At 37.9% G+C, this 20876-nt stretch overlaps 1 protein-coding gene across 2 annotated transcripts in view; it reads left to right on the plus strand.

Annotated features, from left to right (window-relative positions):
• macrod2 (mono-ADP ribosylhydrolase 2) overlaps positions 1–20876 on the plus strand; it is a 532294-nt gene that overhangs the window by 184769 nt on the left and 326649 nt on the right. For both annotated transcript variants that reach the window (XM_079440480.1, XM_079440481.1), the window contains one exon: positions 16864–16980. In XM_079440480.1, the coding sequence (XP_079296606.1) occupies positions 16864–16980 (117 nt within the window). The remainder of the gene's footprint in view (positions 1–16863; positions 16981–20876) is intronic.

The following is a 20876-nucleotide window of genomic DNA, read 5'->3' on the forward strand; positions in this document are numbered from 1 at the left end:
CTTTCCTCAAGAGTCACAGACAGCTCCTCTGTTTCATAAACTGCTCCTCTGTTTCATGAATGCATTTTTAAAGCACATTGACATTTTTGTCCTTTTTTAAAATGTAACTTTTTTTTTTTTTTTTTTTTAAGATTTTAGCTTTTTGTTTTGTTTTCATGTTTTCATGTCTTGTACTTTTGCAACAAAAATGTTAATGCATATGACCACCTGTTTGGATTTTTCATTTTGATTCACAGATTTGTATATTTACTTATACATTATCATTCAAAATGTTTTTTTTTTCTCTCAAGGATTTAATAGTCTTGTTCAGGAAGGATGCATGAAATCATTTACAAAAGATTTCTAATTCAAATAAATGCAGTTCTTTTGAACTTTCCGTTCATCAAAGCATGAAAAGAAAAGCAGAAAAAAGATATATCCGTCTCTGCAATATCAGTTTTCAACATTGATAATAATTAAATGTAAAAACATTTCTTGAGCACCGAATCAGCTTATTAGAATGAATTCTGAAGGATCATGTAAAACTGAAAGATAATTTAAATTCAGCTTTGCATCACAGGAATACATATATATATAATATAATATATATAAAATAGAAAACGGTTAATGTAAATTGTTATAATATTTCATAACAGTACTATTTTCCCTGTATTTTTAATCAAATAAACACAGCCTCGATGAGCATAACACTTCTTTTAAAAACATTAAAAGCATCAAATTAGTTTTTTGTACACTGAAATGATCGAAAATCTATTGTTTTGCTTCAATACATCAAATAAAATTAATCCCACTCAAAAATATTACAATGTTTGAAGAGCAAAACATCAGTTGTCATTGAAAATGCATCAAATAGATCAAATTAATCCCACTCAGAAGTACTACAGTATTTGAATAGTTATCTGCTGGAAACTCATCTGAAGAACCATTTAAACGTTTCAGACAGACATCTTGCTATAAATGTTTACGCGACTCGTGTGGCACTCGTGTTTTTGCTTCACCCTGAAGGTGCTCGGTGCTCAGGGCCGGTGCCGGTCAGCACGAGGCTAGTGATTTGTGCCATACAGCTGGGCCTGCAGAGGGCGGGAGGAGGTGTGTAGGGGAGCGCTGGGTGTTTTAGTGGGCAGCTGCTAATGCTTAATCTCTCCCATGCTGACACCGGCTGAATTAATTGATAGTTTTCTCTGGAAGTCTGCTGGAAAGTTGTCAGGGCCCGTCAGATAAATCACTGGACAGGATTCCTCTCTGTCGTTTACTGACTCTGGCCTTAGCCGCCTTTGTCTTTGTGTGTTCATGTGGCCGGTCACAAGAAGGGGGGTTAGAAAGAAAGAAAAATAAAGCCCAGTCAAAAGAGTGGGGTTTTGTTTGCGCGTGTTCACTGGATTGTTCCTTGTTTTCCAACCCATTGAGAAACTGAAATGTGTAACCAGTTGTACCGAAAGCAGTACTGTACATCATGGTCGGTTTCTTAATTTCCTTTTCGTTAAAGCACCAATGTAAATTTTAATCTCAGTTGAAATTTCTACAGGAAGTTTGAGGCCTTTTAAGACAGTTAACTTAAAATGTTTATAAAGGATGGAGACAAAGTTGCATCTTGAACCTATTTTTCACAATTAAGACATAAACTTAACTGAGCTTTGCATGGCTAAGTATGATTTCCTGTTTTACAAGATTCCTGACCAATGCATTCATTCTCCATAGTGACTGATACTTGACTAGCTAAAAACTTGGATTCTGTAGTATAATATACTTAGCCTTTACTAATTATGATCGAGAGTGGTAAAGAAGATAGGAAAGAAAAATAGAAGGATTACACTAATAGTAGCTAATGTACAAACAGCAGGAATGTATGTTAATTTGTGTAGTCACTACTAAAAAGGCTCTTCCAGCTCTGGCTTATGTACACATGCATTATTTCTAGGGCTCACAGTGAACACTTTGGAGAGGAATTGATATTGGAGTAGTTATTTTAAAGATGACATGAAATGGTTTGGCTAGTGCAGTTTTCTTTCCCATGCTGTTGTACTTCATTTTGCAGTTAATTTTAAATGTGCAAAGGTTTATTAACTTTTAGGAGTATACAAGCATTTAAATCACATTAATTCCAATAGATATGGAATTAAAATCACAAAACTTTTGGTTTTTATAGATCTGCAGAGTAGCTTACCAAACCAATTTTCCTTCTAATAATTTATTTTAGCAGTTCTGCTGTTCCTTCTTAATAAAAAAGGGGAAAATAAACTCCTGCTGGATTATTCTCACAAAAATCTGCTATATGAAACATTGATTCAGACTTAATGTTTATCACTGCAACAATGTGTTTATTTTTGGCATGGGCCTTATTGATGTTTACACTCTCAACTGCCACTGCGATCTTAATGAGATTAACACATAAAAATCAATTAAACTTTCACAAAAAAAAACAGCGTTCAAACCAAAGCAAGCGTGTACCGCAAGGGTATTGTTTCACTGTCACATTTGCCTACTAATGTTGCGCGACGTCTCGACCGATTCTAGCCCTTCACAATCACATTGAATGTGGAAAGCCATCTCATCCAATTTCCACACAAATATTCTCCGCTAGATCAGCCTACGCAATGTTACTTCATCCTTTTTTCTTGCTTAAGTAGTGATGCCAGGCAGCAATAGCTTAACCCTGATCAATGTCAGGGTTTTTAGATTTACTGTTCTTTTGAGCAGCTGGAATTTCAGACATCAGCGTGCTGACACATTTCAAATGCTCGGACAGGTAACATGTCTCAAGGTACAGATACTTTGAGTCTGATCTACTGATGTTTGCTTGTTAACCTGCATCATTTAAACCGCTGAGAAATGTCAGATGTAGGCAGCTGTGATTAATGCTTAGTTTCTCCAATATTGTTTTTAACTGTGCAAGTTAGAGTGTATGAGAGGAGTACTGCATTAATAAATTTGATAAATAAATATAGAAAATACACTTTTTGATTTTTTTAAAATGACATTTAATTTGATTATTTCTATATTTTATAGATTTCTATTATATTTACCTATATTTTTTATTTGAATTTTTTCATATATATAATGTGTGTGATTTTAATTTTTATTTTTAAATGACATTCTTAGTCCTTCATAAATATTTCCGTAAGACTTCTTGTTTTTACTAATAACTATTTCAAGTAGGCACTCAATCTTTGATTGAACTGTTCAGTGTCTTTTCCTGCTGTCTGTTATGTATATATTTTTATTTTCAACTCTCGGCTGCCTTGGCAACTTACATTTTCAGGTCATCACACATTTTCTTTGACCGTCAAACATAGAGCTGCTCTACAGGTGCGTCTCTCGCTTGTGCTCCGGTCCAATTACTCATTCCCCTCACTTCAGGCCCATGACCTTTGACCCAGTACGTATGATTGCATTCTTCCGTTTTTTGTTTAAGTTCATTTTATTTTGGCACAGGAGATTCAGGCTCCATCATTCTCACAGTGGAGTCTCTGTATGCGCTGGCTGTACACTGGCTGTACACGGCCTCACAACAGAAGCAGATGTTCATGCATTTTAATCTGAAATTGTGGCTTTTGTTTGTCTGGCTCCATCTCTCTTCATTTCCGTAATTACTGCTTCTGTGGAAAAGTCCATCTGAGCCAGGAACGGCGAGAGACAGAATAGTGTTTTCTCTCCCCCTTTTCTCACTCTTTCTTTCTGATGGACAGGCTCAATTTCACTTTTTGCCTGTAATTACTTGGGTTTGGCGGCCAGCGCTGTTGTCATTTTCCCAGAAATAACAAGTGAACAGAAGCCCTCTGTCCCAGGACTCACCTCTGACTGGCCGTCTATTTACCTTCACGGCACCAGGCTGAACTTGGGATGGAATTCACTTCACTGGTGTCCTTGTGCTGGTCGAGACACAGCTGCTTTGCTGTCTCAATTGGAAGTGAAATGGAATACATTTTTTGTCACACTGCGATCATTGACGATTTAATGTGTATTTTTATTCATTGATGGCGATACCTGACTGGTGGAAATGCAGAGCTTGTGCTACTTGTTTCCTATACATACACACACACACACACACACACACACACAGATATATACACACATATATAATCTAATAATAAAAAAAAACTAGTAAACAAGTCACTAGTCATGCATTCATATGGCAACAGTAGCACAACAGCAATAATTAAACACTTGCATAGTTGTCCAAGGTCTTTGAAATGACAAGATATTCTTTCACACTTAATATATTTTGGTGGTACATTTAAGTGGTTTTCTTGTGCACATTTGTGTGTGTGAATGAATGCTTGAATGACTCTGTGTTTATGTGTTTCTTTGGCTTTGCTGGAGAAGAGTAATTGCGACTGTATGAAAAGGTGCTAAAGGCAATCTGACCTGAGGGTGCAGGTGATAATGGTCATATCAGCAGAGCATTTTCTTTGTAATAAGACACTGTATGAGAAGTCAAAGGTGAAAAATCACTGTTATATTGTTTGGAAAAAGGAGGTGCAAGTTTGTGTGTGTGTGTAAATATGACTGTCTGAAGGAAATCGCAAACCACAGTTCTTCAGCCTTGATGTTTTGTTGAGAATGTGGACCATCTCTTGCCCTTATTTGACAGACTCTGCTTCCTCTAGAGCCCACACCAGAAATACAAGTCTAACAAAACAGCACAAAACATTCAGAATGACCGGCAAGTGTCAGGGCTATGGTGTCCCCAGGAATCCGGCTCCGGCGAGGTCTGGCACCGAGCCGTCCGCAGCTGTCAGAGTCCCGTGCAGCAAAACGCCAGCACCAGATGAGCTTTGGTAACCTAACCTGGCCCAGGACGCTTTATGAGCCTGGGAACAATCCTGTGTTTTCTTTGAAATGCCTGACCCGACCCCCTGGGTCCTAGACACTAGTGTTATTCCAGTGCTACCCCAATGACTTTGTTTCTATCCTCCTTTTTTCCTCAACTGTGGCCAAAACATTAAAGAAAATGCATTATGATGTGTCTGCAGATCTTCTAATCCAGTAAGAATGTTCGGAATGGGGTTCCTGTCTTTTTTCTCTTTCTCAGAGTTGCTTTAAGAGGTGTATTGGTTGTGTTTTCACAGATCCGGCCTAATGACATTGATATGTGAGTGCACTGAAAAGCAGCTTGATCACAGCGAGAGACTGAGGACTAAAACCTTTTATGAGCTTTTTTCTTCACTGAAAGAATTTAGTCACAACAAAGACAGATCAAATGTAGTTTTCTAAAGATAGTCAGGGCTGCTGGATGCACTATTTGGACCTTTTAAAGAATGGGCTGTGCTTATCTTACATATTTATTTGGAAATATAGGAGCACTGTGTTTCAGTGCATTTTTTGTTGTTGTTTTTTTACATTGTTGCCTCTAAAAGTACGTAGTATGTGTTCACTGTAACAATGAAGACAAGAGAAAGTGGAAACAAATCATGTTGATCTATGTTGTACTTGACCCTTTAGAGCATTTGTTTCCTGTTTTGTACTCCTCCATAATGAAATATGTCTAAAAGTGAGATCTACTCCACCCTGTGATATCCATCATAGCAAGCATGACTTCTAAGTCTAAGGCCTGTCTACACATTTTTCAGATTTTTTTAAAAACCAAAGTGTTTAAAAAGCTTCAAACCACAGACAATAAATACCCAAAGCATAAAATATACGCAATATTTTATTCACAGTATCACAGTAGGATACTCAATGTTATTTCAGGAGGTTTTTGCTAAATGTTGATACATGTTTAAGTTAGAGAAATATTTGAATATGCTTCAAGGTTTTTGAAATAAGTCTCTCTCGCTCTCTCTCTCTATATATATATATATATGCAGGGTGCGATTTGTGAAAAACCCAAAGGGGGTATGCTTTTGAAAATTTTTATGAAATGTTTTTAATATGACAAAAACTGTATTTAACATGATCACAGTTCAATAAAAACATTGCAGGCATACCTTAGGCCTATTAATTGTAATTGAAAGTTATTCAAACAACGAATAAATTATATAGAGAAAACGAGCAAAGAACACAATGGCGCTTTTTGAAACATTGCCTCGCAAAATGATTCACTGTTTCGAAGCGCTCCAATCGGATCGCAAATCATTTGATTCAGATCGGGACTTCAAAGCGTGTATCGCCAATCATTTGATATAGATCGGGACATCAGAGCAGCTTCGCAGGATGTTTTTATCCCCACCGGGGATAAAAGTAATTCAGCAGGGGCAGGGATGCATAAACCAGAGGGGGGAAAATCCCCCCTACAAATCGCACCCTGTATATATGTATGTATATGTATATGTTTAAATTTTTTTTAAATATCATTACAATTTAAAATACTTATTTTAGGTGTTTCTATTTTAAAATGAAATTTGTTCCTGTAATGGCAAATCTGAATTTTAAGCAGTCATTACTCTAGTCTTCAGTGTTACATGATCCTTCTGAAGTCATTCAAATATGCTGATTTGCTGCTAGAGAAGCATTTCTTATTGTTAACAATATTGAAAACAGTTGTGCTGTTTAATATTTTTGTCCTAACTGATGTTTTTCAGGATTCTTTGATAAATATAAAGTTTAAAAGATCAGCATTTATTTGAAATAGAAATATTTAGTAACATTGTAAAAGCCTACTGTCACTTTTTCAATTGAAAACATCCTTGCAAAATAAACATAAAAATTCCTTTCCAATAAAATTAAAAAAACTCAATGACCACTGCATTATAATATATGTACGACTATACTAAAACAGTAAAACTGACTAAAATTAATATGCCAGAGAAATATTGACAAAATGTAAATTTATATTTACATTTATTTAATTAAAACGATAAAAACTATGACTAAAATTATGAAAAACATCTTACCTGTTTACGTGAATCATAGACATGTCTTCTCTTTAGAAGTCTAAAGTGTACAGAACGGAAATTACTTGTAGATGAGAGGCTAAAATGCAGACACAACCAAACATAAAAGACAGAACTCTTATCTGTATCTTCCCAGTTAAATCTGATATTAACATTGAGACAGGTGAGACTTTTATAATTTTCATCACCGTTTTGAAGGGAACTTGAAAAATGTCGCTCTCTTTATTCCCACTGCCTGAACAGTGAGTGTGATTAGCTAATATAACAATTCGTTGGAGCTCTGAAACTAGCGACGGGTGACGAGACAACTAATATCTGACATTTAGAGTTGTAAGGATCTCTGATTGGCACTTGATTAGGGTCTAATTCATGCCATTATCTCCTCCAGTAGAATTAGCTGGGTAGAAAATTGTGTGGTAAATCACAGGGGCTGGGAACAGGAGGGGCAGGGTGGAGCTGGGAAATAAGGCATAGAGTTGGAATCAACACTTTCAGTTACCTAATCATAAAGTTGACTTTCGGCCCAACAGAATGGCACGGGACCACCAAGTGTTTGCCAACTGTTTTGGCATGGAGGTGTTCCTCTCAGAGCAGTTAATTTAGGACAATTTACAGAAGAGTTGTTCTTCTTATTTCTTTCCACCTCCAGAGTTTCTGTTCCTCACCCAGCCCACCCTAACCCACCCCGGCCTGCACTTAATGGCAGCTGCTCCCCCAGGCCTGAACTCCAAACCTCAACGGGGACGGAAAATAATTAGGGAGGGAAAATTGTGCCTGACACCATTTCTGAAAAGCAGGGTATTGTAATGAAAGCAGAGCAAGGATCTTTGTGTCAGAGGGAAAAATTGAAAGGAAAAGAGTCGGAGAGAGAAAGACTTTGCGAGAAAGGCCTTTGGGGGGTTAGTGAGGCATTACTGTCTCGCCGCAGCGCTTGTGGGAAAATGTTGAAACTCATGCATGTATCCAACAGGTATCTGACTTTTCCCCAGGCACCGTCTGCACTTTTGCAGGAGGAATGATTAGGATATTGAGGTTGCAAGGATCTGAGAGAAGCACCTACACACTGTACAGTATTTTTTTTGCTGAAAAATCCTTAATCAGTTTCATTCATTGTAATAAGTTTTATTCTAATCTAACATCTAATTTTAGTCAATGGAAATATTTTATTATGATTGAGAGAAAAAAAAAAAAAAAAAATATATATATATATATAATATTATTCAGTTTACTGGTGCAAATCATATTCTTTCTAGATTTCTCTTCTTCAAACATTTTTTGTGCATTTTTAGTCCTAACATCTTAGTGTTTTTGTTGAAAATTGATTAATTATCGTAATGATGCAAATTTTTCATCTCGTCTTCATTATTGTTGACAAAATCAATGCAGAACACCTTCAAAATTAATAACTCAACTGGCGCTGAGTCACACATCCTACAGTCACACCTTGAGCGGATCGATGCAACATTAGCGGTAATGGCGGAGGAGACTTGGAATGGCGTGGTAGACAACACCAGATGCTATGCTGCATAGTCGGGGAGTGGATAAATGACAGATCCGCTGTTGAAAGGTCCAGCGGTGGCATCTTGGCTTTTGAAGAGGAGTGAAATATTACACTGGGCGGCATAGTTGCAGGATTACTACAGGCTGAAAGTGCTGTTTTTAGAGCCTTGGCAGCTGTCTTGAAAGCACAGGAAGCCAGGGATTGCAAATTTCTTTAATAGCCAAGCGATCAGTCTTTAGACTTTAGGGGACTGCATGAATATGCTGTTGGTGGGTTTTATTTGATGACCTCTGTTGTGATGTCACAGTTTGCATAATGAGCCACAAAGCAGATGATGGCAACTTGTAGAAGCTCTCAGAAACGTCTTGGACTGCGCTCACCGAGTATTAATTGACATCAAGCAGCCAAATACAGAAACGAATGTGTTGCTTAAGTGTATCGGTAAGACCATTAATTGTTAGTATTGCACCAGAAAGACGCAAATAGCACACTATATCTCTTAATGACACGTTCTCTGCTCAAAAGTGACAATAAACACCACACTTAGCTAATGACGATCAGAGGCTGCCCTTGTAAGTTCGCTAGCGTCGCAATCAGCAGGGAATTCTTCTTAAATCCTCCCCAGATTAGAAAATAAATTGACACCCCGGCTCGCATCTGGGTCACGCTTCTGCTGCGGCTCGGCTGAGACCTGCTTTCGGTGTTGTTAATTCATTTGTCATGAACAGAAATCATCGGAGTCGCTAGGGAACGATTGGGAACAGTAAGTCCTGCATTCAGAGCCGTAAACAAATTCCCCTGGTTAGACAGCCGCGGTTATTGATTCCCGCAAAGAATTACATTGTTTTGTGCCACGTGTTGTTGTGTCTGACTAGAAAGTCGAGGAATCGGCTGACTGGACATGATTGCGCCCGGGATCCAGGCCGGGCCCCAGGGCTCATTACCTGGGGTGGATGGGAGAATAGGCTCTCGGGTCTGCTTTCTCATCTTGAAAGCCATTTTTTATCGGAATTCATCTCTAAATATACCTGCGGTGGGTGAGGTGGGGGGTTAGTGAGATTACGGTATTGAGCCAGCAGACGATTTCAGTTTTAGCGCCCAAAGCGATTTCAGATTGCCTGTCTTTAGAGATGTATGAACTAGTCTCCAAACAAATGGAGCGAAATTAAACCTGAGCTACTTTGATGCAAGGCCACAGAAATCAGCTGAAGCCTCTCAACGCATCTAACGGGATTTGCTGTCACAGTGAGCTGAACTCCCAGATTACTTCTGAAAATCATTACTTGCGCCATACAACAATGCAATCAGTTTAATATCCTCGGGAAGTCACGTAGGCTGATGCCAAACAGACGTTTGGTTGCGACGCATTAGAGAGCCAGAGATATGTTGCTCTGAAGCTCTTGTATTGCGGATATTTTCTAATCGGGAACTTGCTTCAGACCTTGCAGTCCAGCAGCCTCTCGCCTAGAATATTGATGAGAGTCTGAAAACACCCCTAATGTGAGTGTTGGTGTGCATGTGGGTGATAGATAATTCCATGCAGTCGGACAAAAGACGAGAGTCCAGGGACTTGAGCCCAGTGAGAAGAACATGATGAAGAGGAGGAGGAGGATTCAGCAGCAGCTGGTGAAGGCTCCAAGGCACCTGAAGACATCTCTCACCCGGCCTGGCTCTCTTCTCTCATGGGGAGAGTTCACCTAGCACCTGCTAGAGGTGATCGGAAGATGCGCAAAGACTAAATCTGAACTCTCACACATCCGTGTTCAATCTACCAGCATTCCTTTCTGGGTGTTTTCTTTAACTTCTGCCACTTTTATGTCCCTTATCTCATTTTTTATCTTAAGCATGAAATGTAACGTATCAAAAAAAAAAAAAAAAAACACAACAGGAGCATGAAAAAAATCTTTAAAACATTTCTATCACTGTTATTTTCCAGATTTATGTAATTTTATTGAGCTTTTAATATAAAAACAGCTATGGCACAGCAAAGTTTTTATATCCTACTGTTTTTTTATGTTTTTGAACATCTTTTTAATGTTCGCCTAGGCTGCATTTCTTTAATTAAAATAGAGTGCTTCAGTGAAATATTAGATTTTGAATATAGCTGTTTTCTGTTTGAATTAGGGGTCGACCGATTATCGGCCTGGCCGATTATTGGCACCGATATTAAGCATTTTTATGATAATCGGCATCGGTCATTTTCAAAACCGATGTGCCGATAAAATTATTTAATTTTGAAACGCGCAATTTGGCTCTGATGCAGCCTGTCGGAACTCACCACTCTGTGGCCTAGAGCAGTCTCCGCCCACCGCGCATCTGATTTGTTGAGAGTCAGGAGTCCAACCAATCAACGTGGAAGACTAAAGGCGCTCTCACACCGAAAGCGCTTGCTAACTGGTGCTACTTCATCACGCATCAGTTCTCTCTCAAAGGCAGCAGCAGACGTTGCTCAAGTTGCAAGAAATTACAATCCACTACACTGAAGTTGTAAAAACCTCAATATTATCTATTTATGGTTTCCGAGATGGGGGAAACGCAGGGGGAATCGCGGAATCCAGTCATATAAATAGCATTTACTGTATAACGCGGAGTCACGGAATTAGTCAAAGTTTGGATGAATTAATCAAAAGTAGGTCAGTACACTTAAATCGACTCATGATATGGACTAGCTGTAAACATTAAGCTGCAAAAAGACTATTTAAATATGAATTCAGCATGTTCGGCGTGTCTCTGTATATGTGAATGGCACAGACGCGCGGTTTTGACACACACACACACACACACACACACACACACACACACACTGAAGTGCGCGACGCTCGCGGTGTATTCCGCATATGCCATGTCACTAAATGAGGACATAAATACATGAACATCATCCCCAGAACTGCTCTGAGAGTTACTTCATGAGCATTTGACTGTTTCGTTTGAGTAAAACGATCGTCATATCATAAATAGGCTACAGAAACTTAAGAGGTCCTCATGGCAACCCGTCAAAATAAAAGTTTGGTTTATTTACTAATGCTACTACAATTATTACAACTTTTGTTTAAAAGAACAATCACACAATACGCTATTTCTTACATGTTTTAATTTTAATAGTAAACATTTGTCTGAAAAAAAATAGTTTAACTCTCATTTGATTAAAATATCAATTAAATTAATGTTTTATGCCTTCATTTGCACTGCTCTGTAAATGAAAACTAATGGAAATTACTGTCACATAGGCCAAGACTAAGATACTGTCACATAGGCCAAGATTAAGATACTGTCACATAGGCCAAGATTATGATGACGGAAATTGGGACATTTCAATAGGCTATTGAAGCAAGTGAGCCTATAACAGGCTATTAGTGTTATAGTTTCATTAAAATAGTTGCGGTCTTCTTCACAACTTCTACAATGGAGCTATGAAGACAATTAAATTATTTACACTTATTATATACATTGCGCTTTTTAAATTAATCAACTGATGTGCATTAGATGATGAATTGAATAGTCCCCTCTTGTAGGTTATGATTTAGTCAACCGAAAATAATTAATGAAGAATTATGAGAGGTTATGCTATTACACATACATTTCTAACATGTAAATTATTGAAGCCAAATACTTACATTTCCCCAAGCTGTTTAGCTGTAGTATTTAGTATTCATAGGCTTAATCATGAAGCATGCAGTGGCCCCACTTTTAACTCTCTCTTTATATATTACCCTTATTGTAGATGGATGCATGGGGGAAGACAAGAGTAAGAAGTGCAACCAACACTAGGGAAGGCCGTTTTTGTCAGAGCCCTTGTTATTCTTAATTTTGACATTCATTTTCATTTTTACACCAGACATATATCGGTTCAATATATCGGTTATCGGTCTACTTGGCCTGTAATAATCGGTATCGGCATCGGCCCTGAAAAACACATATCGGTCGACCCCTAGTTTGAATATATTTTAAAATGTAATTTATTCCTGTGACGTCCAATCTTAGTTTTCAGCAGTCATTACTCCACTCTTCACTGTCACATGATCCTTCAGAAATCATTCAAATATTCTGATTTGGTGCTCAAGAAACACTTCATATTGTTATGAATGTTGAAAACAGTTGTGCTGCTTAGTATGTTTGTGGAAACCATGATACATTTATTTTCAGAATTCTTTGTTAAATAGAAAGTTCAAAAGAACAACATTTATTGTAAAAATTGTGAATTTTTTCTTGCTTACTGACTCCAAAACTTGGTAGTATTATTTTTATTTATTTAGTAGCTGTTTTTACATTGACACACACACACACACACACATACATAGACTGTATTTAGTCTGAAGCCATCCCTGTCTATATGTAGTACATTCATCAGCTAAATCTTCCATGCCTATAAGCCATTTTACAGTGCTCCCTACAGAGTTGCTGATTTTACAATGCAACATGCATTTTTGCATCCATGAAATTGGTGTGTCTGCGTTAACCCTGATGGTCTGTAGAAATCTACATATTTCTACAAGAAACTACTCAACCGAGTCACTGGCCTTGTCAGTGATAAACACAAAATAAGCAAGAGAAAAAAAGTAAAAACACTTTTTTTAGGCTGATCCGAGCGAAGATGAAAGCTATCAGGCCATTATGGTACATGCTTGGCGTGGGATTGTGAGGATACAGAATAAATCAGCATTTGTGATGTTTTTCTGACCAGCCTGAGACATGCAGAGGGCACTGATACGAGAGCTGCATAACCATCAAATAATCAGATATAGGAGAGAAGGCTTCACAAAAGCTGAAACACATTTGATGTGTTCACCAGCAGCATCAGGTCAGATAATAATGGGCTTTGACAGGCTGTGAGAGGGTGAGAAAATCTTGATTTTGATCATGTGCTGATTGACTTGTATTTCCCGATCTCCATCCGCTCCTTGGCCTCCAGTTACAGATTTTGCTCAACAGCTATGTACAAATAGGAAGCATGGATGTTCAGGATTTGAACTCTGACATTATTAGAGGAAGACATTATGCTAGTGCTCATCTCTAGGTGATGGATAATCTATATGTATGTTATGATGTAGTTGTATTAAAATTGTATTAGTGCAAAATATTTCTAGACTGGTAACATGTCCATAATCATAATCAGGAAAACGTTAGAGATTAATAACCGTTTATATAAAATAATATGAATATGTTATGAAATACTATTCATTTAAATCAACCTCCTCAGTGGGTTGCTTGAGGACTAGGATCAGTCAGCAAGTGGGATGAACCTTAACATCATGAGCTTTTCTTTTAACTGCCCTTAATGAAAAACAAGCATTTTGCGAAGCGTTATTAATTTTTGCTTTTGAGTAAACACATCTAACAGACTGACATTACTGAGGGTTTATTTCCTGCTTAAATGCTTCTCTCCTGCTGAAGGCCAAACATTCACACATGCATGTTGATTACCTATTCAACATACTACAAGAATTTATTGCCTTTTAACCGTGCTTGCAATCTGCAATAACATGCTCCACTTCCTGTAACACTCATCTCTCAAAGGCTGTGGTGTGCTTGACCAGGCGTATTCACGAGAGGCGTGATTCACAGCCAACCGACTTTTAATGCTAACGCATTAGAGCTGTAATAATGTGCTTTACATGCAGCAAAATATGCTGTTTTTATGGTAATGCTGTTTGCTGAGCAAGAGGCTTTATGCGTAATGGACTCTGTTTACAGGGGCCTGCTATATTGTAGGCATTGGTTTATAAAGTGTTCAAAATTATATAATAGTTGGTTATGGTCCGCGAATTTGATTAGCAGAGAGTGCTGATAAATAGCAGAGTAACTTTGACTCTCAAGTCTGTAAATGAAGTATAGTCAGTGATTCTTTATGCAGGGTACATCGTAACACCAGTAGGTGGCGCCAAGAGACTTTTTGAGCAAGTCAATTAGTCTTTCACTGCACTGTTTCGTTCAAAACACTAATTTATTCATGTAGAAAACACGTCATTGAATTCTTCACTGTACCAATTTATTTAAAAATGATGATTCATTAATATCCATCTTTATGAGTGAAGCATTGAATTGTTCACTGATTCATTCAGGAACAAAATAAGGATTGTGGCTAGAAGGGATACAGCTATGGCTGGACGTCTTGCAAAATCTTTGCTAGCTGTCTTCTTCACTGGCTGTTTAATTTTTTTCCTGGCCATCTAGTGAGATTTTAAAAGATTTTGGTTCAGTGGACTTTGCCACAATGTAGACTGGTTAGTTTGCTATTTGCATTTAATTTACTTCTGTTTTATTTTATTTTATTTTTTTTTTTCATCCAGCGAGATTTTGCATCACTTCCAGCCATAGCTGTATCTCTGCTAGCCACAACCCCCCCAAAAATGACTCTCTTTATGAGTGAGTCATTGAATCATTCACAAAAATCTAATTGTTCAAAATGCTGATTCATTCAGGAATCAAACACAAATGCTGTTTTTTGCTGGGAGACATGACAGCCAGTACTGATTTGGCCTTGATTTGGAACTATTTTCATTGACAGAACAGAAGTAGGCAATCTCTAAAATCTATGTTTCTCAATATTAACTTCTTTTATATTGAGCTGTTATATAAAATGTGCTTTGTTGAACTTGAGTGATCCCTCCATGTGATCGATGCTGATTTCTCAGCATTTATCAGTAACTGTATGCATTAAAGAAACATACAATCTTCACATAACAGCAGGATGTAAAGAAGTACGCCTACACAACTCTGTCAACATGTTCATTGCGTTCTGATGGCGTTTGATGAGGTAATTGTCAGGCTGTCTGAGCAACCGATTCTCTCATTGCAAGCTCTGTCACTGTCTTCATCTTTTCGAACTGAGTGCCTTCTCAAAAGCCATCAGAATCTGTATCTGTCGACTTGCTGTCGCTCAGACCATTAAAGATGATTGATCGTGGTGGAAAAGTCTTCCCTCCAGCTGGTGTCTCCTAAAGAAAATTGTGACGAAAAAACGGTATGTAGTTTTTGTCAACTTAGGTGGAGTTTCTGACAAGGAACAAGAGCAAGGAAAATGGGGCTTTGTTTTTTACTGAAGCTGTTCACACTCATTTACAACGTCATTGCACAATGAATGAGCGAGTGGATCAGGTCGATCATGAAATTTAGCTCGAGCTCATCCTCTCTTCTGTAACAGCGGGCTGTCTGTCATCTTTATTGCCTCTCATTTGCTTGTGTCATTAGCGTACTGAGACTGATCTCCTTTATGACATGCTGTTCATCTCTCCGTAAACCAGATCAGTGGCAGCAGCTAAAACATACATTTAGGTCACATGTATCACGACCTGTTGGCTGGGGCGTTCAATCAATCACAGGTTGTGAAGCAGGAATGATTTGTCTTAATTTGTGCAAAGTCAACATCAACACCTTTCTGAATGCATTTAATGTCAATAATGTGACATTTTGGTGTGAAATATTAAGTAGATGTTTATGCTTTATGCAGAAAATAGATTGTTCTTATCCTAAATATGTGACTGATCCCAAGTGGTTGACATTTTTATTTTGTCATATGATTTGAAATACATATGATTTGACACATTATTCATATCCATACTACCTGGAAAGTTATGTGCCAAAGTTATTACCCCCCCAGTAGTACAGGGCTAGATTTGATTGGGTCGTGAAAGGTAGACTGTACTATAATTGGTTAAAGTGTTTCTCTAATGTCATCCTTAGTTACATTAATAGAACAGATAATACATTTCAGATATTGAAAAAGTTATTACATTTTGATGAAAATATTTTTTTTCTTAAGAATGACGTGTACATACTGCAAATGGGGTCAGTTCAGTTCATGTTCTCTTTATAATGCTCTTCTTGAGAGTAGTACAAGAGCTCTGCGTCTGTTCGTGTATTTCTGCTTACATGTTCTGCAGATTTATTTATTTTTCATATGACTGTACCTTTATGATATTTCTCTGTGATTGATAATGGGTCATGGGCTTTTAGAAGGAGGGAAATCATTTGTATTTCTATTTCTCTGCCTACTCATGTAAGCTGTACCATCAGTCAAAGGCATCCTGGGTTTACCTATGTGAAATTAAAACATGGGGAGGTGGGGACAACCAAGGGAGAGAAAAACAACACACCAAACAAAAGCTTCAAGACAAAATACATTCATTTTATACAAATCAACAGTGGTCAGGGATATGAAGTGGTTTTTAGTATCAGTAGCTCAAGGGTCATGCCTTGTAAAGTAAACAAGCAAACATTAACTTGTAAAGAATAGCTCAGCACAGAATTTAAATCATCATTTCTTCATTTTGTTCCAAAACTGAATGCCTTTGTCTTCTGTGGAGCACAAAAGGAGAATCCTTTCAGGAATATAATATTTTTTCCTCACCATTTTTTTGTCCCTATTGGGCATAGACAGACCTTGTCACAGGCTATGAACTGTTGTTGTGTGTGACAGTTCTACTTTTGTGCTTTTGGAACAACATGATGGTGAATAAATGGCAGCATTTTTATTTCAGCTGGGAAAAAAAACATTTCTGTTGTCACATCAGTGTTGTTTCTCTCTTTCAGTGGATGGCTGCATACACAGAGCCGCGGGTCATCTCCTGTATGAAGAGTGCCACTCGTTAAACGGCTGTGACACTGGAAGAGCCAAGATCACCTGCGGCTACGACCTCCCTGCTAAATGTAAGTATCAGCATGTTGCCCTTATTTTTTTTATTTTATTATGTTGCATGAAATGAAGACCACTGTATGCAGAAGCCCAGGGAACAGCAGCGCTCACAAGCCCCCCCTCATCGGATATCTTACCTTGTCGTTTATTTTAAACAATAAGCATGATTCTAGAGAAGTTAATTACCAGTGTAATGAGTGAGTGTTACCATGTTTCAACTTTGTGATGTTCCTGCAGCAGAGCACCCGTTGTTTGCAGCGACGCAGTTCGAGCGCGTATGTGTGATTAATGGAGTGGTATTATTAGTGTGCTGATTATCATGATGACTTGCTGTGGTGTGCTTGGCTGGCTGAAGGGGCCATCTGTACTCCAACAAAGACATTAAGGGAACTATTAGTTTGTAATTTGATTGATATTTCATCCTTGATTTATTCCATTAGCTTATGGCATTCTCTGACTCGTGAGTGATGATGAGCGTCACGCTGGTAGCGGCTGGAAGACTGCGTTGCTACGAGGCGGCGTTGCGGGATTTAGAATGAGAGAGGGTGTCCTGTGTCGTGCCGTCCGCCTGCTGTGGTGAAGATGTGCTTAAAACATTAACGGACTTTAATCTATGGGCTTCTCCTGAGGTGGTCTGATGTAGATAAACAAGGTCATTGCTCTACTAAACCCCATTAGACGGTGATTTGCAGGTCTTAGCTGGTTTAGGATGGTTAACTGGTCTCCCAGCCTTGTCAAGCTTGTGTTTAGTCAGCTATGTGGATTTTCAGTTGGTCATTAGGTGGTCAACCAGCTGGTCTCCCAGTCTTAACAGCTGGGTAGTGTTCTTACATAATGCGGTTTACTACTTTTACCCAATTTAGCTAGTCTCCCAACCTGGTTAAGCTGGTTTAGATGTTTATCTAGCTCCCAGCCTTTCCAGCTGACTAGTGTTCTTGAATGAAGTGTTTTGTGGGTTGTAGCTAATTTTGCTTGTCACCCAGCCTGGTTAAACTGGTTTAGTTGGTCAGCTAGCTCATCTTTCAGCCTTAACAGTTAACTAGCACTCTTAAATGATGTGGTTTTCTGGTTCTAGTTAATTTAGTTGGTCTCACAGCTTGGTTAACCTGGTTTAGTTGGTCAGCCAGCTGGTTTTCCAGCCTTACCAGCTGACTAGTGCTCTTGAATATAGTAGTTTACTGGTTTTAGATAAGTTACCTTGTCTTCCAGCCTGTTTAAGCTGTTTTAGTTGGTTATCCAGCTCCCAGCCTTACCAGCTGACTAGTGTTCCTGAATGATGTGGTTTGTGGTTTGCAGGTTGTAGCTAATTTAGCTAGTTGCCCAGATTGATTAAACTGGTTTAGTTGGTCAGCTAGCTCATCTTTCAGCCTTAACAGTTAACTAGTATTCTTAAGTGATATGGTGTGCTGGTTCTAGTTAATTTAGCTAGTCACCCAGCTGGATTAAACTGGTTTAGTTGGATATCCAGCTCCCAACCTTACCAGCTGACTAGTGCTCTTGAATGATGTAGTTTTCTGGTCTTAGATAAGTTTCTTTGTCTCCCAGCCTGGTTAAGCTGGTTTAGTTGGGAAATCAGCTGGTCTCCCAGCCTTACCGGCTGACTAGTGCTCTTAAATGATGTGGTTTGCTGGTTCTAGTTAATTTAGTTGGTCTCGCAGCCTGGTTTACCTTGTTTAGATAGTCAGTCAGTTGGTTTTTCAGCCTTATCAGCTGACTAGTGCCCATAACCTGTCTAAAACTAGCAAAACAAACAAATCTAGCAAGCTATGCCAGGGTAGGAGACCAACTAACCTCCTTAAGGTTATATCCTTGCATTCTTTTATCGCCGCTGTTTAAAAAAAAAAAAAAAAAAGTTTTTCCAAGTAAACATGCACTAGTCTGATTTTTTTTAACCATTACAACTTGTAAAATTGGTTTACTTTTGCAGTATGTTCAATTCCTTTTTGCTTCCTCTAGCTTTCTTAAAACTGTACGATTAAACCTAAGCTTTCTTTTCTTTTTTTTTTTTTAAATATCCTATTCTGTATTTGATTTTCCTGTCGTTGAAATGTGGAGCAGCTCAAATATCTTGCAAACATTGTTAAATGTTTTGTGTTCTGCTACCTGTCTTTTCTAACAAGAAGCTGATATTGACTAAATGAGAAGCTCTGTGGCTTTCTCTACTGTCCTTGATTTAATGTTATGTCACTTCTGAGTTGAAACAATTGAATTGGATGTAACAGCATCCAGCAACCTTAAAGCAATCTTTCAGACAGTGATGCCTGAGCTAAAGCTTTTTATAGGCTTATCGAATCCTCTGTGGCTGGATGATGTGATTCATTAGTGGAAAGGCAGAATCTCGGCGAGAGAAACATACTGTATGTCTCCTCTTCAGCCCTTAGGAGATTCATCAGCCCTAAAAACATCAAACGAGTAAGCTGCATTTTGTCTCTTTCTACATCAGCATCATGTCACTTCATTATTTCTCTGTCAAAGCCGACATCTACTTGAAGTCTTCGAGCTTTCCCTCGCTTCTCTCTTCCTCCCTCCCTCTCTCTCTCTGTATACTCTACCCATCGTTTGGTTTTCTTGTGTTGAGCATTTACTCTTCTGTGACTAATTTCCACCCACACACCCATTCTGAGACTGTCTGTGTTTTTATTTTCTTTATTTTCTTTTTATCATGTCAGAATATGTTTTTGAGCGCCTTCATTCCATAATTGCAGAAGTCTATTTCACTGCTTTGTTTGTAGTTTATTGAAATCATGCTTTACAAATAAGTCACGCTGTGTCGCCAAGTGAAGTTGTTACCAGATTAGCATAATTAATTGTATGCTAGTGGTACTCGGCTGGTTTTGCTCCAGGACAGGGATTTTATATTGGACGTCAAGTGGTGACCCAACACAGTACCAAACTTGTTTAGCGCTCAAAAGAAACAAAAATGTCCCAAATCAATTATGAGCCATTTTTTTTAAATACCAGAACAGGCCCAGCAAAGTCAGCTAAAATTTACTAAATTGACTACATTTTTATTACATTAGAAGAAACTCTGGACTAAATATTTAATTCATATTAAATTACATCTACGGTTGCAGTAAAATACAGATGGTTTAGCTTTTGATGTCAACAGTAAAAAAATTAGAAGCATTTTCTCCTGCTTTAATAGTTAAAAGTAATATTAATAGTTTAATAGCTATTTGCATTTATTGTTTTTTACCCTGTTGTCAGCTATCATTTCAGAACAGACCTGTGATCCATTTTTGGGTTGTGACATCGACTCAGAGAACCTCTATTCTTGAATGAAATATGTATAATTCATGAATTGGGAAGTAATAATTATGCTTTTGGTGAAAGTCAGTCACTCCAAATGTGTGAAACCAGAGCCAAAAACAGAAAATAACAAATGACCATTACCTATTAGGGTTGAAAATCTTTAGGTTGCTCATGATTTGATTCTGTTTAGATTCAGTGAGCCTAAATCTGATTGTAAAATGTGACCCTGGACCACAAAACCAGTCAAAAGGGTAATTTTTTCTAAATTGAGATTTATACATAATCTGAAAGCTGAGTAAATAAGATTTCCATTGATGTATGATTTGTTAGGATAGGACAATATTTGGCTGAGATACAACTATTTGAAAATCTGGAATCTGAGGGTGCAAAAAAATCTAAATATTGATAAAATCGCCTTTAAAGTTGTCCAAATGAAGTTCTTAGCAATGCATATTACTAATCAAAAATTAAGTTTTGATTTATTTATGGTAGGACATTGACAAAATATATTCATGGAACATCTTTAATTAATATCCTAATGATTTTGGCATAAAAGAAAAATCAATAATTTTGACACATACAATGTATTTTTGGCTATTGCTACAAATATACCCCAGCGACTTAAGACTGGTTTTGTGGTCCAGGGTTACAAATGATT

The sequence above is a fragment of the Barbus barbus genome (assembly GCF_936440315.1).
Source record: "Barbus barbus genome assembly, chromosome: 18".
Classification (NCBI taxonomy): domain Eukaryota; kingdom Metazoa; phylum Chordata; class Actinopteri; order Cypriniformes; family Cyprinidae; genus Barbus; species Barbus barbus.